General features: G+C 40.7%; 2 protein-coding genes across 10 annotated transcripts; one reads left to right on the plus strand and one right to left on the minus strand.

The window, feature by feature from the left end:
- The first annotated feature begins 1,676 nt into the window (after positions 1-1,676).
- On the plus strand, positions 1,677-7,512 carry cisd2 (CDGSH iron sulfur domain 2). The gene is made up of 3 exons (XM_041965365.1): positions 1,677-1,871; positions 6,087-6,301; positions 6,504-7,512. The coding sequence occupies exons 1-3, from the start codon at positions 1,769-1,771 to the stop codon at positions 6,591-6,593; spliced, it is 408 nt and encodes a 135-aa protein (XP_041821299.1). The 5' UTR covers positions 1,677-1,768; the 3' UTR covers positions 6,594-7,512.
- A 375-nt stretch (positions 7,513-7,887) lies between these two features.
- On the minus strand, positions 7,888-21,533 carry si:dkey-162b23.4 (sodium/hydrogen exchanger 9B2). Of its 9 annotated transcripts, none has more exons than XM_041965296.1 (13): positions 21,395-21,533; positions 19,787-20,070; positions 19,013-19,214; positions 18,422-18,592; positions 17,012-17,154; positions 15,895-16,022; positions 14,621-14,796; positions 14,050-14,156; positions 12,825-12,974; positions 12,573-12,681; positions 10,416-10,552; positions 9,974-10,196; positions 7,888-9,600 (listed from the first exon to the last, which is right to left on the minus strand). In XM_041965296.1, the coding sequence occupies exons 2-13, from the start codon at positions 19,919-19,921 to the stop codon at positions 9,539-9,541; spliced, it is 1,743 nt and encodes a 580-aa protein (XP_041821230.1). In that variant the 5' UTR covers positions 19,922-20,070; positions 21,395-21,533; the 3' UTR covers positions 7,888-9,538. The 9 variants fall into 9 exon arrangements, with proteins under 9 accessions (XP_041821230.1, XP_041821265.1, XP_041821256.1 ...); XM_041965331.1 differs by having other exon boundaries at positions 7,888-9,594; positions 10,013-10,196; positions 19,787-20,052; positions 21,395-21,532; XM_041965322.1 differs by having other exon boundaries at positions 10,013-10,196; positions 19,787-20,052; positions 21,395-21,532.
- Positions 21,534-21,543: the final 10 nt, after the last annotated feature.

Here is a 21,543-nt window from a genome sequence, read left to right on the forward strand (position 1 = left end):
AGATTTTGTTCCTCCATTACAGGAAAATCTTGTAGTTTTTAGTTCACCAAATGTCAGAGAGTCACTTGTATATAGATTCAACTTTCACCAGTCCTTCTAAAATACGGTGCATTGCTGTAGTGAGACTAACACTAAGTGGACCATATATAAAACTGTAATACTGTTCACACCTACAGTAAATAATTAACAGTGATTTCATACTGTTAATGGCACTGAGCTTTAGAATAAATATTTGTTCAATAAAAACTTACTATAATAAAAATGTGACACTGCTAGGATATTGCAAATTTGTGAAGAATCTGAGAAGCCTGCTTTACTGCTCGGGTTAAAGGGTAATTTGTCCTACTTGAAGCCAGTTAAATTCGTGATGTTCGAGGTCCTGGTCCTTGAGCCTAGAGCTTTGAGCTTGGCTGGTTTTCTATACCAGCCTGTCATCTGCATTCATCTGCTGTCACCTTGTTCCTGGAGGTTGGATGGTGGGAATATACTGAGTTTTTCCTTTTTCTTTCAAAGGATATCCAGTTTTATCTAAAGCAAAAATACATTTGTTGTGTTGTGGACTCTATCCCCAATGACTAGCTTACATAATTACAAATAATAAGTAGGCCCATATGACAACACCCAGCTCCTAAAGAACTATATTTTAAAAACAGGATTTTTTGATCTCAAACTATAATTGCAGCAAGGTGCAATTGCAATTTACATTGCAGGTAAGCTGAAGACATTTTTTTTGTCTCATAAACTATTTGTCTGTGGGGTATCCAAGCTTGGATTAGTGCCCTAAAATGTTCACAGTATGTTGTCACATTATGCTGTGTGGAACCACTCATGTTCCTACTTTACACATGTTTAGACATTCTTGATTCTGTTTTTCTGTGTCTCTTTACTATACACAACTCTATCATAAACCCTGGTAGTTGTGGTATGTTTCATCTTACAGATTGCAATATTGATGTATATCACAACATTTTTTGGGAAAATCTGACTGGAAAATGCTGGATAAAAAACCCAGACAAAAATGTTTGTTGTTGGCTACTCCAGCAAATTACATAAATAACAAATCAAGGCACTCACGTTTAAAAAAATGTGTCAAAAAGGCTAAGCAGGATGATCCACAAAAACGCTGCCTTTAGGCACACCCCCAACATTTTGTAACTATGTTTTGTAACCAGATGAAACCTGAACCCTGTGGAGTGAAATCGCGACTGTTACTGTGAAACAGTGAAAATATAGCAGAGGTGACTTTAAATGATGAGGAGCACGCAGGCCTACTCAGCAGTTTAAGTGTGTGGTGCAACAGACAATATGTGTCTCATTTTGAATTAATTAATTTTCTTAAAACATTAAATACATGCGTGTATATTCATTCTATTAAAAACAAATGCCACGAATTTCTTATTTTATTTAGATTAGATATGCTTACATATATATTTATTTATTTATTTGACTTTATTTACGTCTTAAGAAATCGAAGTTTACGAGGAGCACATGAAGTGGGCAGAAACCACCTTCCTCACGCGGAATTCAAGTTGTCCAATCAGGAACCACCAACTCCTCTACCGCTGATTGGTCACGCGTTTCAACGTCACATGCCGTTGCTACGTGTATTCACGAAGACAGTAACGCATTTCTCAGGCTATTTCCAAGTGTCACAGTAAGCGTTTACGTACCGGTGACAAGCTGCGCCCAGAAATGAACGCAATGACATGAACGAACGGCAGGAACTATCCAAGTCAAACACAAAACCTGCTACAGTGAGCAATACAAGATGGTTTTAGAAAGTATTTCAAGGATAATAAAAGTCCAGCTTCCAGCCTACCTCAAGAGGCTTCCGCTTCCGGAGACGATCGGCGGATTTGCAAGGTTAACAGGTAACTGCAGCTGTGTTGAACTTCTGACTGTCCTGTGAAGATGACTTGTGAACTCATCGGGGACACTTTTCAGCACATAGCTCTTTACCTTTAGCTAGCCTGTAAACGAAAACTCAGTCATAGTCAAGCTGTGGTTGGCAGTGTCCGCTAAAACCTGTGTTATGTCCGAAGTGCTGCTCGGCCCCCCGTAAATCTCTTAATCATAGTTTGAGTTGGTTGTTCTTATTAGCACCATCAACTCCTAATGACTTGAAGGTAGTGCCTGTTATAAAGCAGCACTCCTCACAGTTCAGTTTGCTTGTTTGAATGTTTAAATGACCTTAACCATAGAGTGTTTACATCTTCTACATCAAGTTGCAGCCTGCCCTCTGCTGTGTAAGTGATATCCTGTTAATTCCAACAGCTGGAAATGTGATGCTATGTTTGTCTCAAGCACAACATGTAACCAGCTCAGTCATCAAGTGGTGCACAGGTATGACAGTCCTGGTCTGGAGGGAATCACAGACTACTTCTAGATCAATGTTTCACAACCTTTCTAGTCTGTGAGTCGACATTAGGTCTCAAAAATGGAGCAGTCATTTTCAAGCATAAACTGCCCATCCTGTAATGATTCCAGCGTCTGCTTTGCCTTATCTAACATGTTAGTAAATTGATTTTTTTTTTTTTTTTCTGTTATGGACTGCTGTTCAGACAAAATGTGGCATTTGAAGACATCACTTTGGACGGTGGGAAATTGTTATGGACATTTTTCAGTGTTTTCTGGTGTTTTACAGACCTAATGATTAATCGAGAAATCGCCAGATAATGAAAATAATCCTTAGTTTTGCTGCTAAATGAAAGCTTAGCCAACATTGATATTGTGTTTACAGCAGCAATGGGAGAACTCCAGTAGGATTATTTTGAATTGTTTTGAATGCATTAAACAAACAGACCGTGTATCAGTACCTGTGGTGATGCTGACCTTATTGAGTTGACTGGGTATCAGCAATGATCCACATGACATAGTCTGCAGCTTCTTAATTAGTATTGGTGACAATTTTGAAGAGTTATTAATTTCATATTTGCACTTTTGCTACTTTGTACTGCAACTACTGCACGACAATTTCAAGCAACTCCTGCAGAACCTATAAATAAAGTTCTGCCTTATTGTACCTTAGATAAACCTCTCCTGGACTACATCATGAGCTGTCCATGTCTTATCACATGTGACATCTCTGTTGAAGTTAGAAGACAAAAGCTGATTCATTAACTTATTTGCAACTCTTCAACAACAGTGTATCAGCCGTACACTGAAAGAAAAAAGTCCGCACAGCTTCTAGTTCCGTACAAATGCACAGTTTAAATAAAGGACAGGGAGCTAAGTGTCCAGTGAATCTCCACTTCAACTTGAGTGTTTGTCACACAGATCTTTGGAAAGTATCAAATGTGGCCTAAGAATAGCCCAAAAAAGCAGAAAAGCTGAGCTAGTCCTGCATCACTCAAATGTTTTTGTGACAATTGGCATGTTAGAACCGTTAGAACTGAAGGCTGTGAAACCAGAAGCATGGATGGAAGATTTTACTGATCGTGGCTCTTAGTACTAATTGAATGCTTTTGGGTGTATTACTGGCTTTTTAAGTTAGATGTTGCCAGATGATGGCTGAAGTTAAAACTTTTTTCAAAAGTTGTGTTTTCATTTGTCATAAATGAGCAATTTAATTAGTCGTTGCAGATGAAAGCTTGATTAAGTGCTCTTACATGTGAAATACCTATAATTTCTTAAAGGGTAATTCTGGTATTTTTAAGCATGGGCCATATTGTTACATATTTTGGGGTCTAAATCACAAATAGGTAGCAAAATAGAGTGCAAAGTCTGCAGTGGTTGAGTTCACATTACTGCACGTAGAGAAATTTGTCAGTTTGGGTGTGTTTGGTCAACTCTGAGCGGTGTTGGTTGTAAAGTCTGTCAGCAGCAGGAAGGAAGGACCTGCAGTATCTCTACTTCACACACCGCGGGTGAAGTAGCCTGTCACTGAAGGAGCTGGCTGGTGCTGTCCTGCATGGGGTGGGGGTGGGGTTCTCCATCAGGGATGATAGATACTTAGTCTTCATTCTCCTTTCTGCCATCACCTCCACTGGGCTGAGGGGGCATCTCAGCACAGAGCTGGTCTTCTTAACCAGACTGTTAAGTCTCTACATGGCAGCAGACCACGGCATAGAAGATAGTAAGATAAGATGATAAGATGATAGATAAGTCAAAAAAGGTCCTCAGGAGTGACCCCTGTGACCTCTCTTATAGTGCATTTTGTCATTCATATAGTGCAGGCCGCTTTATTTTTTCACCGTCTCAATTACGGTCCCCTGGATGTTCACTGGAAGTCCACCACCAGCTCTTTGGTTTTGCCTGCATTGTTCTCTGCACTCCCTGTTGCCGCCATCGGTGATGAGGCCAAAGAGTGCAGAGTCGTCAGGGAACTTTTGCAGGTGGCAGTTCGTTGATTTGTGCATGCAGTCTGCAGTGTAGAGGGTGAAGAGGACGGGAGCCAAAACTGTTCCTGCGGGGCCTGCTGACCCCCAGACAAGCAGGTCAAGCTCACAGTCCAAATCCACCGCTGTGGGCTCCAACTTGCCCCTCAGAAACGTGGGCTGTATAGTATTAAAGGTGCTGGAGAAATCAAAAACCCAGATTCTCACAGTGCTCTAAGCCTTTTCCGGGTGAGAGAGGAATTTGTGGAGGAGGCAGATGACAGGGTTGAACCCCGCAGGGATTATGTTGCTGGCATTGCGTCCTGTTTCGCGGCTGCCGACTGAGGCAATTATTAGTCATTTAGACACCAAAGTATGTGAAAAAAAGGGCCCAGGCTTAAAAATACCAGAATTATCCTCTAAAGAGATTAAGGATTAGCTATGTCCCATTAGGTATCAAAATCCCTTTATTGCAAGTATTTTAATTGCCATAAGAGTGTCATGAAAAGTTCCAGAGTATAACTCCCAGCTAATAGTGAAATTACATAACTGTGGTTAATCCTCACTGTGTTTCTCTCATCTGTCCTCTCCATGTACGGGGGACTGAATGATGGGTTTTCCCAAAGTGCTTTTCTTGGCTCTGTGTGGCATTTCCCCACATAGCTGCTTGTGTGAGACGATGCTCTTCAATGATCAAGCCCAGTAATAGAGTAGAAATGCAGATAAGAGGTGAGCTAGTCCTCCAGCTGGGCCAGCACTTACAGTGTGTGGCCCTGCAGCCACCTCACTAGGATTAGAGGAGAAGAAAAGTAGGTGCAGCAGCGATTAGACTGTTTATATGATAATGCATTTTCAAGTTTAACTGCGTTTGACACTTTTGACTTGAACACTTTTAACTTAAACCTCTAGGATGTTGAAATGTCTCAGCAGAATCATGGTATCAAGCAGATGTCAGATCTACTGCATGAATTTAGGTTGACCATTGACTGCTGGGGCTGTAGTCGATTCAGCATTTAATAACATGATATAATATACATTTTTAACAAGGAAATATGAAGCATGAAGCTATTTTCTGTCATACCCAGCCTCCTGGATGGCAACCAAACATGGATTACAGCGCATGTAGTGGAGGCAATCTTATATACATATATTGTATACTGTGCAGCGTACATATTTAGATGGTCTACACAAATCAGTTTTTTAGAATTCAGTTTATTAAAACTGAATGAATGAAGGAACTAGCTCTGGTGCGTTGTGATTGTCACTCTGTCTGCTGACTGCATTGTTTTCCTAAATGGAAGCTGGCTTTGCAAATTGAAGTACAGCTGCAACTAACAGGTATTTTCTCTACTGATTAATTTCAGTTTTTTTCTTGGTTGACAATTTTGTGTATAAAATGTCAGAAAATAGAGAAAAATGCTTGATCACAATTTCCTTAAGCCTGAGGTGATGCATTCAAGGAGCTTGTAACAGTCCAAAACGTTAAGAGATTCAGTGTACTTTCATGTATGACAAATAAATGCAGGGAAACATCTTTTAGAGAAAAGGACTCAAAACAAAGAAGCAGTTGCTGGTTAACAAACTGATTAATCAACTAATCACTTCAGCTCTAAAGTGTCAGATTTTAGAGCTGACAGTTATGCACATGAAGCCCAATCCCCACAAATACACCCATTTTTGACCTATTACATACTTAAAGTATGTCAGTCTTCATACTTATTCTCCTGTGTTTGCTAATGTGCGTGTAATATGCATGTACTGTGTCTGTAGTGTCTGAGTGGCTCCGGTTGCTGCCCCTCCTGGGTATCCTGGCTTTGCTGGGTTATCTGACCATTCGCCCATTCCTGCCCAAGAAGAAGAAGCAGAGAGACAGCCTGATCAACCTGAAGATCCAGAAGGAGAACCCAAAAGTGGTCAACGAGATAGACATCGAGGACCTGAACAGCGCAAATGTGTGTTACTGTCGCTGCTGGCGCTCCAAAACTGTAAGTTGTTTATCGTCTGACCTCTTTCTGCATGCATGGAGATATCACTGTTGGTGTGAAAAGCTTTGCGACTGCGCTGTAGTGATAGTTAACTGGCACAGTTTTCTTTTTTTGGTCGCACAGACTGCTAAATAAAGTTCACTTCCTGTTTCTAGATTTTTTTTTTACTGGTCAGTTAATATTAAGTTGTTTCCTGTTTTAGTTTCCCGTTTGTGACAAGTCACACTTAAAGCACAACGAGCTAACTGGAGACAACGTGGGACCGCTCATACTCAAAAAGAAGATACTGTAATCGACCACTGATGGGCGTTTTCCTTTCACCTCTCCAGCCTCTAGTTTTCATTTGTTAACAGTTTGTAGTTTCTCTGTTCCTTTTTTTTTTGTACAAGAATCTTGGTGTCATGTTAATATTGGCCAGAGTCTTTGTTTGAAGTGGTCACAACAAAGTCTGATTGTTTGTTTGAAAACTGTATTTTAGGTTGTGTAGTTGAGCAGGTTTTGCTTGTTGCGTTTTTTATGGCCCATTATTCAATGCTCATGTTTGTTGGTTAACGGGAAAGCCTTTTTATATGACTGTAAATTCAAATTGAGTCATGTCTCAGTCGTTTTCAAATCAGTTACAGTTCATCATTGGGACCACTTTGGGGAAAACTTGAAACATAACTGCAGTGACTTTATGATGACTTTCAGTAATCTGAACCCATCAGGGAAAAAGTTTTTTCCCTCTTTAATTACTCTTTACTAGTCCAACCTAATAAACACTTTGTACAGTATGTCTTCATCTTGGACAGTTCTTTGATATGATTGAACAGTCAGCCTTTGTTTGCCTTCTGTCTCCTGTTTCAGATTGTCTGTGTGCCAAATGTGACCATATCCAGACTTTCAGGATGTGAAATATTCTCTTTTAAGTTATTGTGTGTATGGGAGGCTGCTACTACTTCTTCTTCAGATGTGTTGTGTTCATAGCCGTTAAACATTTGGGTTTTACACTTTGTATCCAACTCTGTTGCCTACAAACATTTCAGACCGCTGCACCGTTGAGTCATACCCAGTCATGTACACTTTAACCTCGCTGCATAGCGTTTTTGTTCTGTACCGTTTTTCTGGCCTCTGTAGTGTCATAATGGCTTCATGTAGTTGACTTCCTGCTGGAGTATCTTCTTTTTAATTCATCTGCAACATTTAATACATAAATGGCCTTTTTCATCAGATCTGTATTTTCATGAGGATGTCTATGAATGTTAATGAACCTTTGTCAGAAATGGCTAGAATTCATTCATTCTGCATATGAAATGTAAAAGGTTCAAAGGAATGATCAGGATGTTAAATTCATAGTTTTGGCAAACAGAATTGCAGCTTCATTCCCTTCTTGCACTGTTATGATTGGAGAACACTTCATGTAACTTTGAGTTGAAATCATTTTAAATTCATGACGAGGCAACTTTGGACATTACTTTCTAAGTGTCTGCTATCCCTTTTCCAAGTAAAACTTACATCCAGGGTCATATTTCTACAAGAGTGCATTGTTTTAGGCACGTCTGTCAGGACAGCCTTAAAAACAAAAGACCAATAGCATCAGATTTATTCTTGCTCATGTATTTTAATTGAAAATAGTAAGCTGCTGTTTTGAACGAAGCGCTAACAATGACAATGCTAACAAGCTGATGTTTCACAGCCTACGTACAATGTTTAATATAGTCACCGCCTTAATTCAGCGTGTTAGCATGCTGACATTTGCTAATTAGTGTCACACAGAGCACAGCTGAGACTGACAGGAACGCCAATTGTTTTTCAGGTATTTGGTTATAAACAACAAATAAAATGTTTGACCTTATCATGGTGCTAGAGGAAAAGTCAGAGGATCCCTGAAGTTATTACAGTTCATCCTGAGGTGGACATGGCTGTTTAGACATTTCAGCCTTAACCACAAATGAAGTGCAGTTCATTGTGGCACTAGAGGAAAATTCAGAGGATCACTGAAGTCATTAGATTTCATCTACGTTTCATGTACGGACTACCACTGACATCCTTAAAGCCCCAGTGCTAACATGGCTGAGAAGCAAATGGTTCAGGATCCAAAAACTAAATGAGATAGAGACATGAATTAAGGACATTAAAAAGTCAAGTTGTATAAATATGTTGCATAGTAATAATTCAAACCATCACTGCATAACTTCACCAAAGAGACTGACAGTTCCTGGTATGTTTTATCATTTATTGTTCAAAGAATATTTGGTAAAAAACTAACGCTCAATCATGTAAATCTATCATAAATAATTGCTAAAAAATACACAAGAATCTTTTCAATGTAAAATTCAAACAAATCAAAAACATTTCAAGTTACACTGCAGACCTCTGTAATAATAAAAAAAAACATGTAACAAACGTGAAAAATCTACTTCATAATAAAACTATAAAAGGTGGGTCTTAAACACACGGACATGATCATTGCTGAGCATTCTCGATATTGGAAGCAGACGTAGTGAGTGTAGTAGTTGATAGAGTTTTAGCAGCACTGTGTATAAACCAAAGTAAAGCATTATAGATTATTTAGAGCTCCTGAGTCTTTGTAAACTATGCAAACCCTTGTCATCACCAAGACATACAGCTAATACATATTTTATTAAAACACGCACAAATACACAAACACAAAGCAATAAAAATATTGTACTGAGTGCCGAACACCTAAGACTGAAGTGTGTGTCAACAGCGTTGTGAAAGGTCAAATAAAATATACTGCCAGTACATTCAATTATGTAGCCCTCGGAAGGAAACTGCTTATAATAAAATACAGCATTAATTTTCGAGTCCAGATACAGCAAATAGTCATAAAAACGAGTGGATTGGATGGAAGTAGTGGATTCAGTGAACATGACAATAATGGGACAACATCCACTTTACAAAAATGTAAACCATATTCATGCCTCACACTAATAGAGCTGATTAAATGTTCATTTAGAATCGGAAACAAACCCACCCCATGTTCACACAGCAGTGCGCAGTGCAGACGGCAGGGTGGGGGTCATTCGCTCGGAGCGTGCGGCCTGGAAACCCCTAGAGGCTATAAATACAAAGTGATTCACGTGTTCCTGCAGTATGGCAAACATCAGGAGCTGACCGTCAGATAGAGAGACAAAGAGCCACTCGGTGGCTAAAGGAAAGCTCAAACGTCCGAGGCGTGAAAGCACACCCGAAGTCTCTTAAAATGTCACACTCACTGGATGAAGTCAGGTGATGTCAGAGTGTACTCTCATAGGTGACAGGAGTTTCATTGTCATCTTCACCTCCTGCTGCTGTGCCTAGGAAAAACGGAGAGAAGACGGGAGAAAAAGTCATGAGAAAAGCTTTGGTAAAAGGCTGACTGCATGTTATTCAGATCCTCAAGTAAAGCAGACAAAACAAAACAAAAGCTGAGTTGCACTTTTGCACTGTGGTTAACAGCCACAATGCCATTATTGTGTAGATGTAAAAGATATGAAGGCACGAGTGACAGGGTAAACAGAAGCATCCGCAAGCTATGCAAATCCTTGTCCGAGTGGATGCATCTATCACAAAGGTGTGGCAGGGCGAAGCTTTGCAGGAAAGGATATTCACTACTCACACCACTACGGGGCGAGGGTCGACGGGTGTTTTGAGCTGAGTTTGAATTGTTGAATGTGGGACTTTACCTACCTAAGAAAAAAGCTGACAAAGTGGGTTTGACTCGCTCACCGCAGGCTGAGTTCTTTGGTTTTTGGAGCAGGTGAGGTCCAGCGAGCCCTATGATAAGGGCCCCTACGGGAGCCGTGAGAAGGATGGCCAGCACGGCCACAGTCAGCACATCCATGCCGTACTTCTGCAGCTGCTTGTCGTCCCTCGTCCTGGCCATGTCTAAAGCTGTGGAGCCTATAGCTGCCTGATGAAGACAAGGACACTGGTGATCTTCTATACTCACAAATGAATTTTGCCATCACCATGAGAGGGTGCTTGAAATTAGAGTAGTAGTAAAGTTTAGTTTTAATCTGCGTGTTCTGAAAGAAATCATTTGTAGATATGTACAAAGAGAAAAATAACGTACAGGAAAAGCCCTAAACTGAGCACACAGTGGAACTATCAGGAAGAGGAGAGCACATACCTGCACTGTAGCTTTGGGCATCCATGCTAGGGCTATGAACACTTTTTCCCTCATGTTAAAGCCAGCACACAACACACACACAAAGGTGAACAGGACTCGAACCAGCAGGGCAATGAGCAGAGAGGCTATACCCAGACCTAAACAGACACAGAGAGGTATTACATCATATTGGTACTGAGATATATTGCTATAAAAACAACATTTATTAAGCCAGCAGTATTTTCAGAGGCACACAGAGAGGGCTTTTATAAAAACCACTCGGAAATATCTTGTAACTGTATTCATGCAGTTTTAAGTTATTTCCTCTCACACATTGAAGTAATTTTATTGTATAAAACAACATTTTTTCAGAGCAAACATTGATCATATTCCATGTGTCAGAACACTAAGAGCTTTATTGCATGAATTCGAACAATTTTCAGCCAGTGGGTGTGTGCTGCAGGCGTACACAAACAGTGCACAAACTTCATGGTTTGGTATGCACCACATGTTTGGGGTCACGGTTTGGCATGTTTTTAGTACAGCAGAGAAAACAAAAAGATGCAGAAAATAACATTTTTGTCATTTATTTTGAAAACTGAAAACACTCAACAATGGGTCCTTGGCCATAATTCTTACTGTATCAGTTCAGGCAGTCAAATACTGGCATACTGTCAACAAGAAAAACTAAATACAAAAATAAATGCAATAATGCAGTAATGCTCTATTGTAAGGACCCTCTGACTGGTTGTTAACTCCTGAAGTGCAGCTTGCGCTCGTTTATACAGTGCAGACACAACGGACTGACTGAAACGCTCACGAGAAAGCACGCTGTGGCCGAACCCTGTATTCTCTACAATAGAGTATGGTCACACACCTGCTGTGAGAGGCTGCTTGAATGCTGTGCTGAGGAGGACTTGCCTTCCTCTCTGTTTTAGTCTGATTCAGCTAATAGACACATGGGTGATGCTGTTGTAAATGGCATGTTTGAAGTGTTTCCACACACATATCTGACTTCAGTTGAACATTGTCGGGAAACCATAATGCTGCCAGACAGTGGATCTAAATGTCATGGGAGGATCCTCCGGCTCTGGTCTCTCATTTGAGTTTTCCATATGGATGGCAGCAACACTACATAAGCTTGGCAAACCTAGCTAACCAGGCTAAGCCGACTAGCATGCTACAGCTCGTACATAATAACTGGTGCACTGCCAAAACTTTCTGCAAATTTCTGTTCCGTGCATTTGAGCAGTACACATACTAAATAAACTATTTTGACTATGTAATTATTTAGGTCAAAGGGCACACCAAGCCGAGGAATTTGCATGCCAAACTGAATGTTTTGTATCAAATATTTCGCAACAAATACATGTACTGTTACGCCCTAGTGTGTTCATGTCAGTTCAGCGACATTTTTGAACAGAAGCGCATGTGCAACACTAGCATAGCATGCAGCCATGTGGAAAGGGAACTGAAACTGTATGAACACAATTTTAAAAGGACGAACGACCTGCAGTCTAAGCAGGTAGAGTTCAGTTTTTCCATAATAGCATGTGCTCCTCTTCTCTCTTTTAAAAGTATGAGCCAATGGGCCAAAGAGAGAGTTTTTTTTTTCCTAAAACTGTTTTTGAAGTCCCAAAGCATCAATATATTGTACACCATTCAAATACTGTATGTACAGTATATCAACTCTACACATATGTTGCTACAGAAGATGATGCTCTGAATCGTGCCACAGTGAATTTTCGGGGCTAAAAACTGAGTGAAATCTCTGTCGTCGTTTTTCATCCACTATAAATTATTTTTCAAGAAAATTTATCCTTCAATTACAGCCACCCACGAAACACCAAAACATGTTATTATTTTGCCATTTGTTCTGGCATTAATAAGATTACTTTTGGGGGAAAAAGCATAAGTTCTGTTTCCCAAGGAACTCTCACATGGGACCTGCTACGGAAGTGTATTATGTACGAGTGCTAACACGGACTCTGGGTTTCATATTTACTGAACACAAACAGAAAGATAAAAACTCTCTAGGGGCTACTTTTTTGGCTATGCAAATACATTTACATCCATACAGCCACATTTGAATCTCTCACAGTGATAACAGCCACCTCACTGTGTTATTTTGGTGTGTGTGTGTGTGTGTGTGTGTGTGTAGTGTTGACGTTGTCTCACCAACTGTGTTTCCCTCCAACTCAGAGACTCGAATCTCTGCACCTATTAGTCCGAAGAGTAGAGGCTGAAATACATCCCACGCCCATCCTACCACTTCCTCCACACGTGCCTTAACAAACAGATCACACAGAGATGTTTATCTTTGACATGCGGCAGTGTGGAGTTAACCTTGTCACAATTCAGCTCTAAAGATGGATAATTGCAGATAGAGAGCTGAAATAAATGCTGCATACACTACAGATATGTCATCACCTTTTCTGTCCCCCAGCCGAGGCCGGCCAGGAATGCTAACACCAGGGTACAGAGGCCTCCAGAGCCAGGAAACCCTGCCACACTGCTGCCGAACACGGCAAAGACGGACAGGCCCAGCACCAAGAACGATCGCTTCATTACTATGTGTTTCTGGGAGGAGAAGACAGTCAATGATTACATTTATTTTAATGAAATCCATACATATAAAATGCTCCATACACAGTAAGACTTCTTAGATATTTATTTAATATTAAGAAGCTAAATTTATATATGGTGGTGCTTAACCTCACTTGTTCTTAACATGCACTGATTCACACTGGAGGATTTCTTCACAACTCAACAGGCTATAAAAACACTAATTACAGTCATATCTGTTCCGGAAGGAAATTATTGACCCAGAAAACTGTATCTTACATGATATTTCTGTATATTTTCTGTATATCAAAAGTCCTGAGAGTTCATCATTTTACATCCGAAATGGGAACATTTCACTGACTTTTTTCACAAGCATTTTTTGGCTCTTACTACATTGTATCATACACAAGCTGTGGTGTCATGTGGTTTTTGGGATGACTAAGCAATAGTGAAACTGGCTCACATCATGGTCAGTGTTGAGCAGATCAGTGTTACACTGATTATTTTTTTGCTGGAATGATTAACGTAGCATGTTAGTTTTGTGATTCAAGTGAAGAGGTATTTAGTTAGGCTTTTCAAATTACCAGTCTGTTATAACACTTCGTTGTTCCTTTTCTTGCCACAAAAAACAAAGGAAGAAAATCCCTTTCTTTCCTGCTCCACTAGCTGCATACTAGCGGAAGGTATCCAATCCTACAGTTGTGTCAGTGCACATGTGTGGATCAGCTGGCAAGCTGGTGGAGAGGACAGCCTTTACGTTCTGGAAGTATTCACATTCTCTTGAATTTCTCTTGAATTTGTGGGTGAAAAGGGGCAAGAAAACCACAATGAAAGTGTGAACTATGTCCTGCTACTTATGTTTTTTTGCAATCAAACATGAGTGTATATATATATGGTGTCTGTTATTCCTGTCATTAGCATGCATGAGTTACAGATTGTGAGCCATAAAGGAAGCTATGCAATGACAATCAAAGGTTGATGTACAGTAGACTACGTGCCTTCTGAACAATATTAGCAAAATGAGCAAGGAAGGGCTAAGGGCTCATGTAACTCAACACCAATCATGGTAATGCTGTTAGAGCATGCCTACCTGGTCCACACTCGGAAAGTACTGGATGATGAAGCCAAGAAGAATCCCAGCAACCATCCCACCAGCCACCTCCAGTACACCCCTCAGGAGGTTGTACCAAGTGGAGCCTAGAGGGACCAGCAGAGAATATATATAGAGTCAACAGAATACAAGTAACTGAACTGTCTTAAAATGTGTAGACAATGACAATTTAGACGAGCAGCTGGGTAAATGCCAGCTGTATTATTATTTTGTGTTTTAAATGCAGTTTAGTTTAGCCCTACAGAGACTCTATATTGTGGTATACTAGAGTCCTGAAACATAAAATCCACTGTGACTTGGGACAAAAAACCAAGAGTAAACAGCACATCAACACCCTCTGCTGAGCTCCTGACTAACTACAGATAGAAGTTATTTGTTTCATGTGTTTCTCAGTGTTGACCTTCACTGTGGTACAATGAACTTGCTGACACTCCCTTTAAGATAAAGGAAGTGTTGTTTTGTATCCAAGAAAAGAACACTGAATTCAGCAGTTGTTATTGTTGTCCTTCACCTCTCCACACACTCAAAAACGCACACGTCCACAGGTTACCTGTGGCGAAGGCCATGCCCAAGCATGTGGTGAACCCTGTGATGGCAAGGATGTCATCAAAGCTGCCTGCAGCCATCAGCAAGGTGGGGATGCCCTGCTCCACGCCGTAACCGTCCTTCTGCAGCAGCAGCATGGAGGGAACCACCACTGCTGGAGACACGGCGCCCAGCACAAAGCTACAATATGGAGGAGACAAATCTTTTATTAATTTACACGCTCCTACAAAAAAAAGACTCTGGAAACTTTATGAAGCATCGGCCTTTAAATGTACTTGGAGAGATGCAAAAGCACGATATACAGGTTATACTGTAGCTGAGATGAGATATTAGGCCTGAACTTGAAACAATGATTTTGATTCTTTAACAATGGTCATTTTCCTGCGCTGCAAACACAGACTCAATTTTCACTAATCTTTTGTTGACAGTTATCTTCACCCTCAAAAATTAACATTTGAGTTGGGCAGTACAAAACATTTGTATTGGCTGCCATCCACCCTTCAACTCCTGATAAGCAACACATTCAGAGGGGAAAGATGCCATCAGCGTGGGAAGCCTGGTATCTTTCAACTACTGACAGCACACGAATGCTGACGAGGCGGAAATATAAAGTACTTATTCTGGAGTCTTAAATTGGGAAAAAAGTCCATCAACCATAGATTGATCTTGACATAAATAGTCGATGTACTTGCCCTTTTGCCCAACCTTATTAGACATCAGACAGGAGGTTGTAATGTGATCTAGTGACTCTCAGCAAAAAGTGTGTTTTCTATGCTCTGCTTCATGGGAACGAGTTCCTTGTAGGTACTAGCACTATAGCACTGTACAACACGTACTGTACAGTGTACTTCACGTACAGTACTAGTCTAACATATCTTTGTTAGTTCAGCCTTCCATGTCTTACTTCTAACACTTGATATTCTCACCGTGCTGCTGCTTTGGAGGAGTAAATTGCTCCTGTAGGACTGAGAGCTGAACAGTCTGCTCACACGGCAAATAATGGATGTTGTCAATTAAAAATCATTGATTGTCTTTCTGTTAGAAAAATATAACAAATAGTACAGAACAAACAGACTCTGTGAATTCAGTCTGTGCTTTAAACTGAGCCTTTTAACATGACTTGGCTCCTTCCTCTGCTTTAGAGTTGAAATTGTTCCTCAAAGAGAACTGTGCCTGTTTGTCGGTCCTAGACTCACTGTGAAAGTGATACAAAGTTTCTTATTAAGTAGAAAATACAGAGTGGAGACAGAGAGGGTGAGGAAGAAGTGTTGTATTTACCCAAGGATGAAGCCCCACACCCAGGGCAAGCCCATGAGGAAGTGAGATATCAGAGCTATGGTGCAAGCCTCTATGATGCAGGGTCCGGCTGCCACACGTACACACACTGATTTTAATTTCCTCAGAGCCTGAAAACAGAAACATACATCATGAGTTTATTATAGTAATTAGTTTAAAGACAGGTTTATGGACTCAGATCAGTCTCAGTATCAATGAACTCTCTTCACATAAATATCTTTCAGTGTACACAAAAACAGTTATCCCTGTATAGCATTGTAAAACAAATCCAAATATTTAAAAATGTGGTTCAAATGTTAGCCATTTTTATCAAAAACATATTTGGATGTTAATCTTACGTCATCACATTAATGATACCTTCAAATCTTTGCTCATGTGACTAGTTTAAACAGAAGGGCCCGTCTGATTCATTTGTGAATGGAGCCACGTCAGGGGAGTCTCAAAGAACCCAAACACAAATGCAGTGAAGTTCACACATGACAAGCGCTTTGTAAATACAGCTTCAACAGTTTGCATAGAAATGTAACAACATCCAAATAAGTTTGTGATGAAAACTGTAAATACATGTGCTTGTGGATTTCTACTACTATGTAAAACAAGTTATATTTGTGTGCATTTATAAACCTTACTTATATTATATGTGGATTTGTTTTACATTTAAATCTAAATTGTGTGCACTGAAAAACATATGTGTGGAGAAAGTCATTCATATATATATATTGGTATTCATTAATACTAGTACTAGTATAATACTACTACTACTGAGACTGATCAGAGAAGTACTTGATAACACTGATGCTAACCAGTTACTCTATTTTTAAAGCAAAAGTATCAAGCATTAGCTGGTTAGGTCTTCTCCTAGGCTCAGGTAGGCTTGGTTTTCCTCATATCATCACTGGAAATTGGTTGTTTCTGATTTTTTGACTGCTGGTCATTGGTTATTAGTTAATCTAAAGAATGAATTACTGACACTAATCCAAAAAATATTTAGAGGTGAGTCATCTGCACAGAGATGAGAAATGTATAATATTATTATATCTCTCTAAACATTTCTGTGTGCAGATACTAAGCAGATACAATAGCGGAGTATATGGCATACCGTGGGATCCAACCCCAGACCCGCTCTGGTCAGAATGACAGCCAGAGCGATGTTCCTCAGCGAGGCAGACCACCTGAAGTCAATGTACACCCCATCTGTTATAACTGGGATGTTTCTCAGCAGGAAACCCATCAGCAGCATACCTGCAACACAGCAGTGGGTGTGTGAGAGTGGACAGATGATCCTTCAGGACTGTCTCCCACACAGACACAGAGGCAGAATAAGGATCGCCTGTGGCTTTTTGGACTTACAGTGCTTATTTTGGACACCTGAGACACTGAGACTCAGTGTGATCACTGTCTTATAGCACTAATAAATCAAGTTTCAACAAGACCCAAACCTTCTCTACAATCCACAAGTCATCTGTCAGTTTTTATGTTCACAACATGCAGAATAGTACATTACAATGTTACAGCGCATTATGAAGAATCGTGAACATTACATTTAAGATCTTTTTCATTACGGCTATAGATGCCTTCTCACATTATTTTGTATTTTAACTGTCACAAGGGAAAAGACACATCAAGAACAAGTATTCAGAAATCCCCCTACTGAATGGGGACAGAGGACTTCATTTTTAGCCTTCAGACTGACCACAATCTTTTTGTTATGTTGCTGTTCTATCATCATATAAGAATCCTCTTGGCAGATAGTGTCAACAAATATTTCCAAATACAGAAACAGACACTGAGCTGGTAAACAACACTCTTTTAAGAAAGTTTAGAGGGAAACAAACTCCAGGATCTATTTCACTTGAACTTGAAGTCTACCTTTTGATGTTATTTGCAAATAAGGAGTGGCTCCGGCTTCCTTGATTTTTATCTTGTTGTGGGTGAAGCTGGTGGCTTATGATTTCTTACTTATGTACTGCACGTACAGAATACTCTGGCTGCTACCCATTTGCAGGTATCTGTAGGAGCAATAATCAATATTAAAGGACCAAAGAAGCAATAATCAGATGGGCATACAATTGCCAGCAACGGGAGCAACCTGAAGACAGGTGAAGTAGGCCGTTAACTAATGCTAGCCTTTCTAGATTATGCTTGAGTAGAAGACTTGAATCACTGAGGGTAATGTCTTGACATCACAGTGAGTCCATCACCACCTCAACCTGCCATTTACTAACTTCTCAGAAATACTTCCTGATTCATGCTGACCGATCGGTCTGTTATAACTATAGTGGTAAATACTGATTCCATAGTCAAGCCTTTATGTAATCTGTCTAACTGTTCTGAGCAAAGCAGGCATTTTCCCTTGTCAAATGATGAGTTTTAACACTGACACTGGAAGATGATGCATTGTGTTTATAAATATCAACCTGGTGAAGGCATCTGTGCAGCTTAATATGAAATAGAGGCCTGTATAAAACCACCAGCACATAAGGTATGAGCACTAAATCCTCAGCCTTACCAAGGAGGGGTGGGAACGGTGGAAGTCTGGGCAGACGTATGAGAGCCACCAATTTCCCTCCGATGAGCGCACAAATGAAGAGGATTGTGATGCCAAACAGGTTGCCCCCTGGAAGACATTCATCTTCCGTGATGGACCACACCACTCCAAAGAGCACAGCTGCCAAGAGGACTGGAGAGGACACAGGCGACGGACATTAGATCATTATGTCACTAACAATAGTGCGATCTTGATTTTATAGGTGTAACAAATGAATGGGGTGATGACCAGATAGTACATGTATTTTTGTGGTGCTACAACTGTCAACCTCTCAAAGTCCTTTAAAAGTAATTTGCCTATCTGTGTGTTTGGTGACGTGAACATGCATTTTAGTATGAGTGTGTGTGTGTTTGCTTGAGTGTATATAAATGTGTGCGTTTGTGTGTGTATTTATTTATCTTCAAAATTGCTGTATTTATCAGAGAGTTCAAGGAACAAGATACTCATGTCATCTATAGTTTTTCCACAGTCTTATGTGAAAGAAGGGATTGACATGCAACACATTTCCTAGGTACTAGGAACTCACTAAGCTTAAGTCCAACCATTGCTTACCTTTAGTAATGAGAGAGGCCAGAAGGCCTCTTGGAGGACATGGGCAAAATCTGTGGAGCAAGGGGCAGCAGACCACTGGCGGGTCTGTGTTGGTACCAGCATCCACCACAGGGTTTCGAGGAATAAAATAGGTTGTCTCCTCTGTGACATTTGGACTGGAGCAGCGTCGTACCACCACCTGAATCTGGTTCACATTTAGGTGCTGGAGGATGAATGTGCACAAGAACAGGTTAGTGATCACATCTTTGTTACAACTGTTTGATGTGTTGTAACATCTTGCTTTTTTAAATAGAACCAAACTACAGATCTAAGGAGTCACACTGACACAATGAATAAGTTGCTCATGTTAGAAACCTTGTAAATGTTCCTGTAGCCTCTTTTGCCTCTAATTGTCAAACATTTATCAAGTGTTGTGCTCTATCAGTGTTGTTGGCACATCACACCAGTAGATTACAGGCTACAGTTTCTTGGAAAATCTCGGAGTGAAGATATGAAGTTGGAACGGAAGCTGATAACTGTGATAACACAAACACTCTCTGACGTATTGCTCTGGCAGTACACTGGCTCAAAGTTTTGACTTTAATTCATTACGATCTCAGAATTACATGAACAAATAATTAACAAATTATCCTCGGTGAACAATTCATTTTACAAGGTAAGAGAACAGTATATTAAAAAATATTAGTATCAACACACAGCAGACTAATGGGAGAGACAAAAAAAGCATAGCAGCGACTACATCACCAAGAGATTGTTATTAATAAAATACAATACCTCCACATGGTTTGCTGCAGGCAAAGCAATTCTGTCCAGCAGTGGGCTGGGGGCTGGACTGGGTGCTGGACTAGGTGCTGGACTGGGCGCAGGGCTCGGCTCCGGGGTGACAGGTTTGGGCAGGGTGTCTTCCATGGCAACTGGCTACAGTATTTCTGGTCCACTCACTTCTATATCACAGTACATCAAGCAGAGGGGTGGGGTTGGCCATTGATGGGCAGTTCCTTCACTTCTGCTGCTGTATGTCCAGCTCTGTCCACAGGCTCCTATTCATACAACACGTTCTTATCAGAAGGAAAACAAACTATTATGTACTTAATGATGGAGAGCAGTGGTGTTAGCACAGGTTTTGAAACTGCCATGAGATGATAAGCATAAGCTCACACACACAGGCCTGTTTCGTTTAGTTTAACAGATACCGCACTGGGTCTGACCCATAGGGACCGATGAAGGCAAAGGAAACTAAATTGGCATCACGACATATGATTCCTGTTTGCACGAGGATTTATAACATGTGGCTACATGCTAGCTACAGTGTGCTAGCCGCTCTGTCAACATGTCAACGACGCACTACAACAGTCACTGTGTTGTAATTCATTACAACGGGCAAATACTTCACTCTGTGCTCTGCTTTCAACAGCTTGAGTTGAAGCTATGTTGTAAGCAAACGTTGACAAGTAAGTTACATTAAACTAACTCTACTACAATGTTGACAGTTGCTTATGGCAACAGACGCTGGTTAATCCAATTGCGACCGGACCACACTAATAAATGCTTACAGAGCGACCATATGGCACATCTAACGCTAGGTAGCGTTAGCTCAAGTACGTTACAGCGTATGCTTGGCCAAGTAGGTTAGAGTGAAATAGCAACTGTCTGGTTAATAGGTAACAACAAACCTATTCAACTCGCATCGATGGCCGAAGTAAAGGCAAACGTTTGAGGTTGGGTTATCTTGGCGTTTGGTTCACAGTACACACGTACCTACACAGGGGCAGGGACAACTGGAACCATAGCTACAGCCTTCAGTTAGTGAAGAGGAAAATCCACGCCTCGCGATAAACCATGTCAATGAACCCATTATCGGATAACGTGCGCTCTCGGTAGCGACATGTAACTAACGCTGAAAGCTACAAACTAGCTACGAGCTACAAATCTCTAATGTAAAAACATTAGCCTGTCAATGAACTATGAACCGCCTTCAAAATCATCGTTAGGCTGGATAACGCCGGACTGTTCCGCGAGGCATCAGTCCCTCAGGCGGTATAACGAAACGGCAGCTACCGTCAACGTTACTCGCCCGCTAAAGACTGGCGTTACTCGTTCAGCGTTAAGTTACGCCGGTCACCCACAACGTCTGATTTTGGTAAATGAAGCAAAGCTAAATATCACTTTCTACGCCGATAAATATTTGCAATAATGACCAAATTTCGCGGAAAGAGGAATGTTGCTGTCCGATATTGGCTTCATTGCCAGTAGCTGTCTGTGGGCGTTCTACCAACTGCTGTCCGTGAACTCAGCACGGTAGCTTGCTGGAGAGACAGCAGTCCTGCCCCCCTCTATCGGGGTTCCCTAAATATATACATCATTAAAGAAAAAGTAACTCACCTCATATCGTAAACATTGACATCGCTTGTCAGTGGCAGCGTTTCTGGCAGTCCTGTGGCAGATAGACCAGCTGGGAAACAGGAATCAGACGGATTAGTGATGGCCAAGCAAGAATATACCGCGCACAGTAGCGCTTAGTTGGGGGGGAA

This window comes from Chelmon rostratus, chromosome 3 (genome assembly GCF_017976325.1).
Source record: "Chelmon rostratus isolate fCheRos1 chromosome 3, fCheRos1.pri, whole genome shotgun sequence".
Lineage (NCBI taxonomy): Eukaryota > Metazoa > Chordata > Actinopteri > Chaetodontiformes > Chaetodontidae > Chelmon > Chelmon rostratus.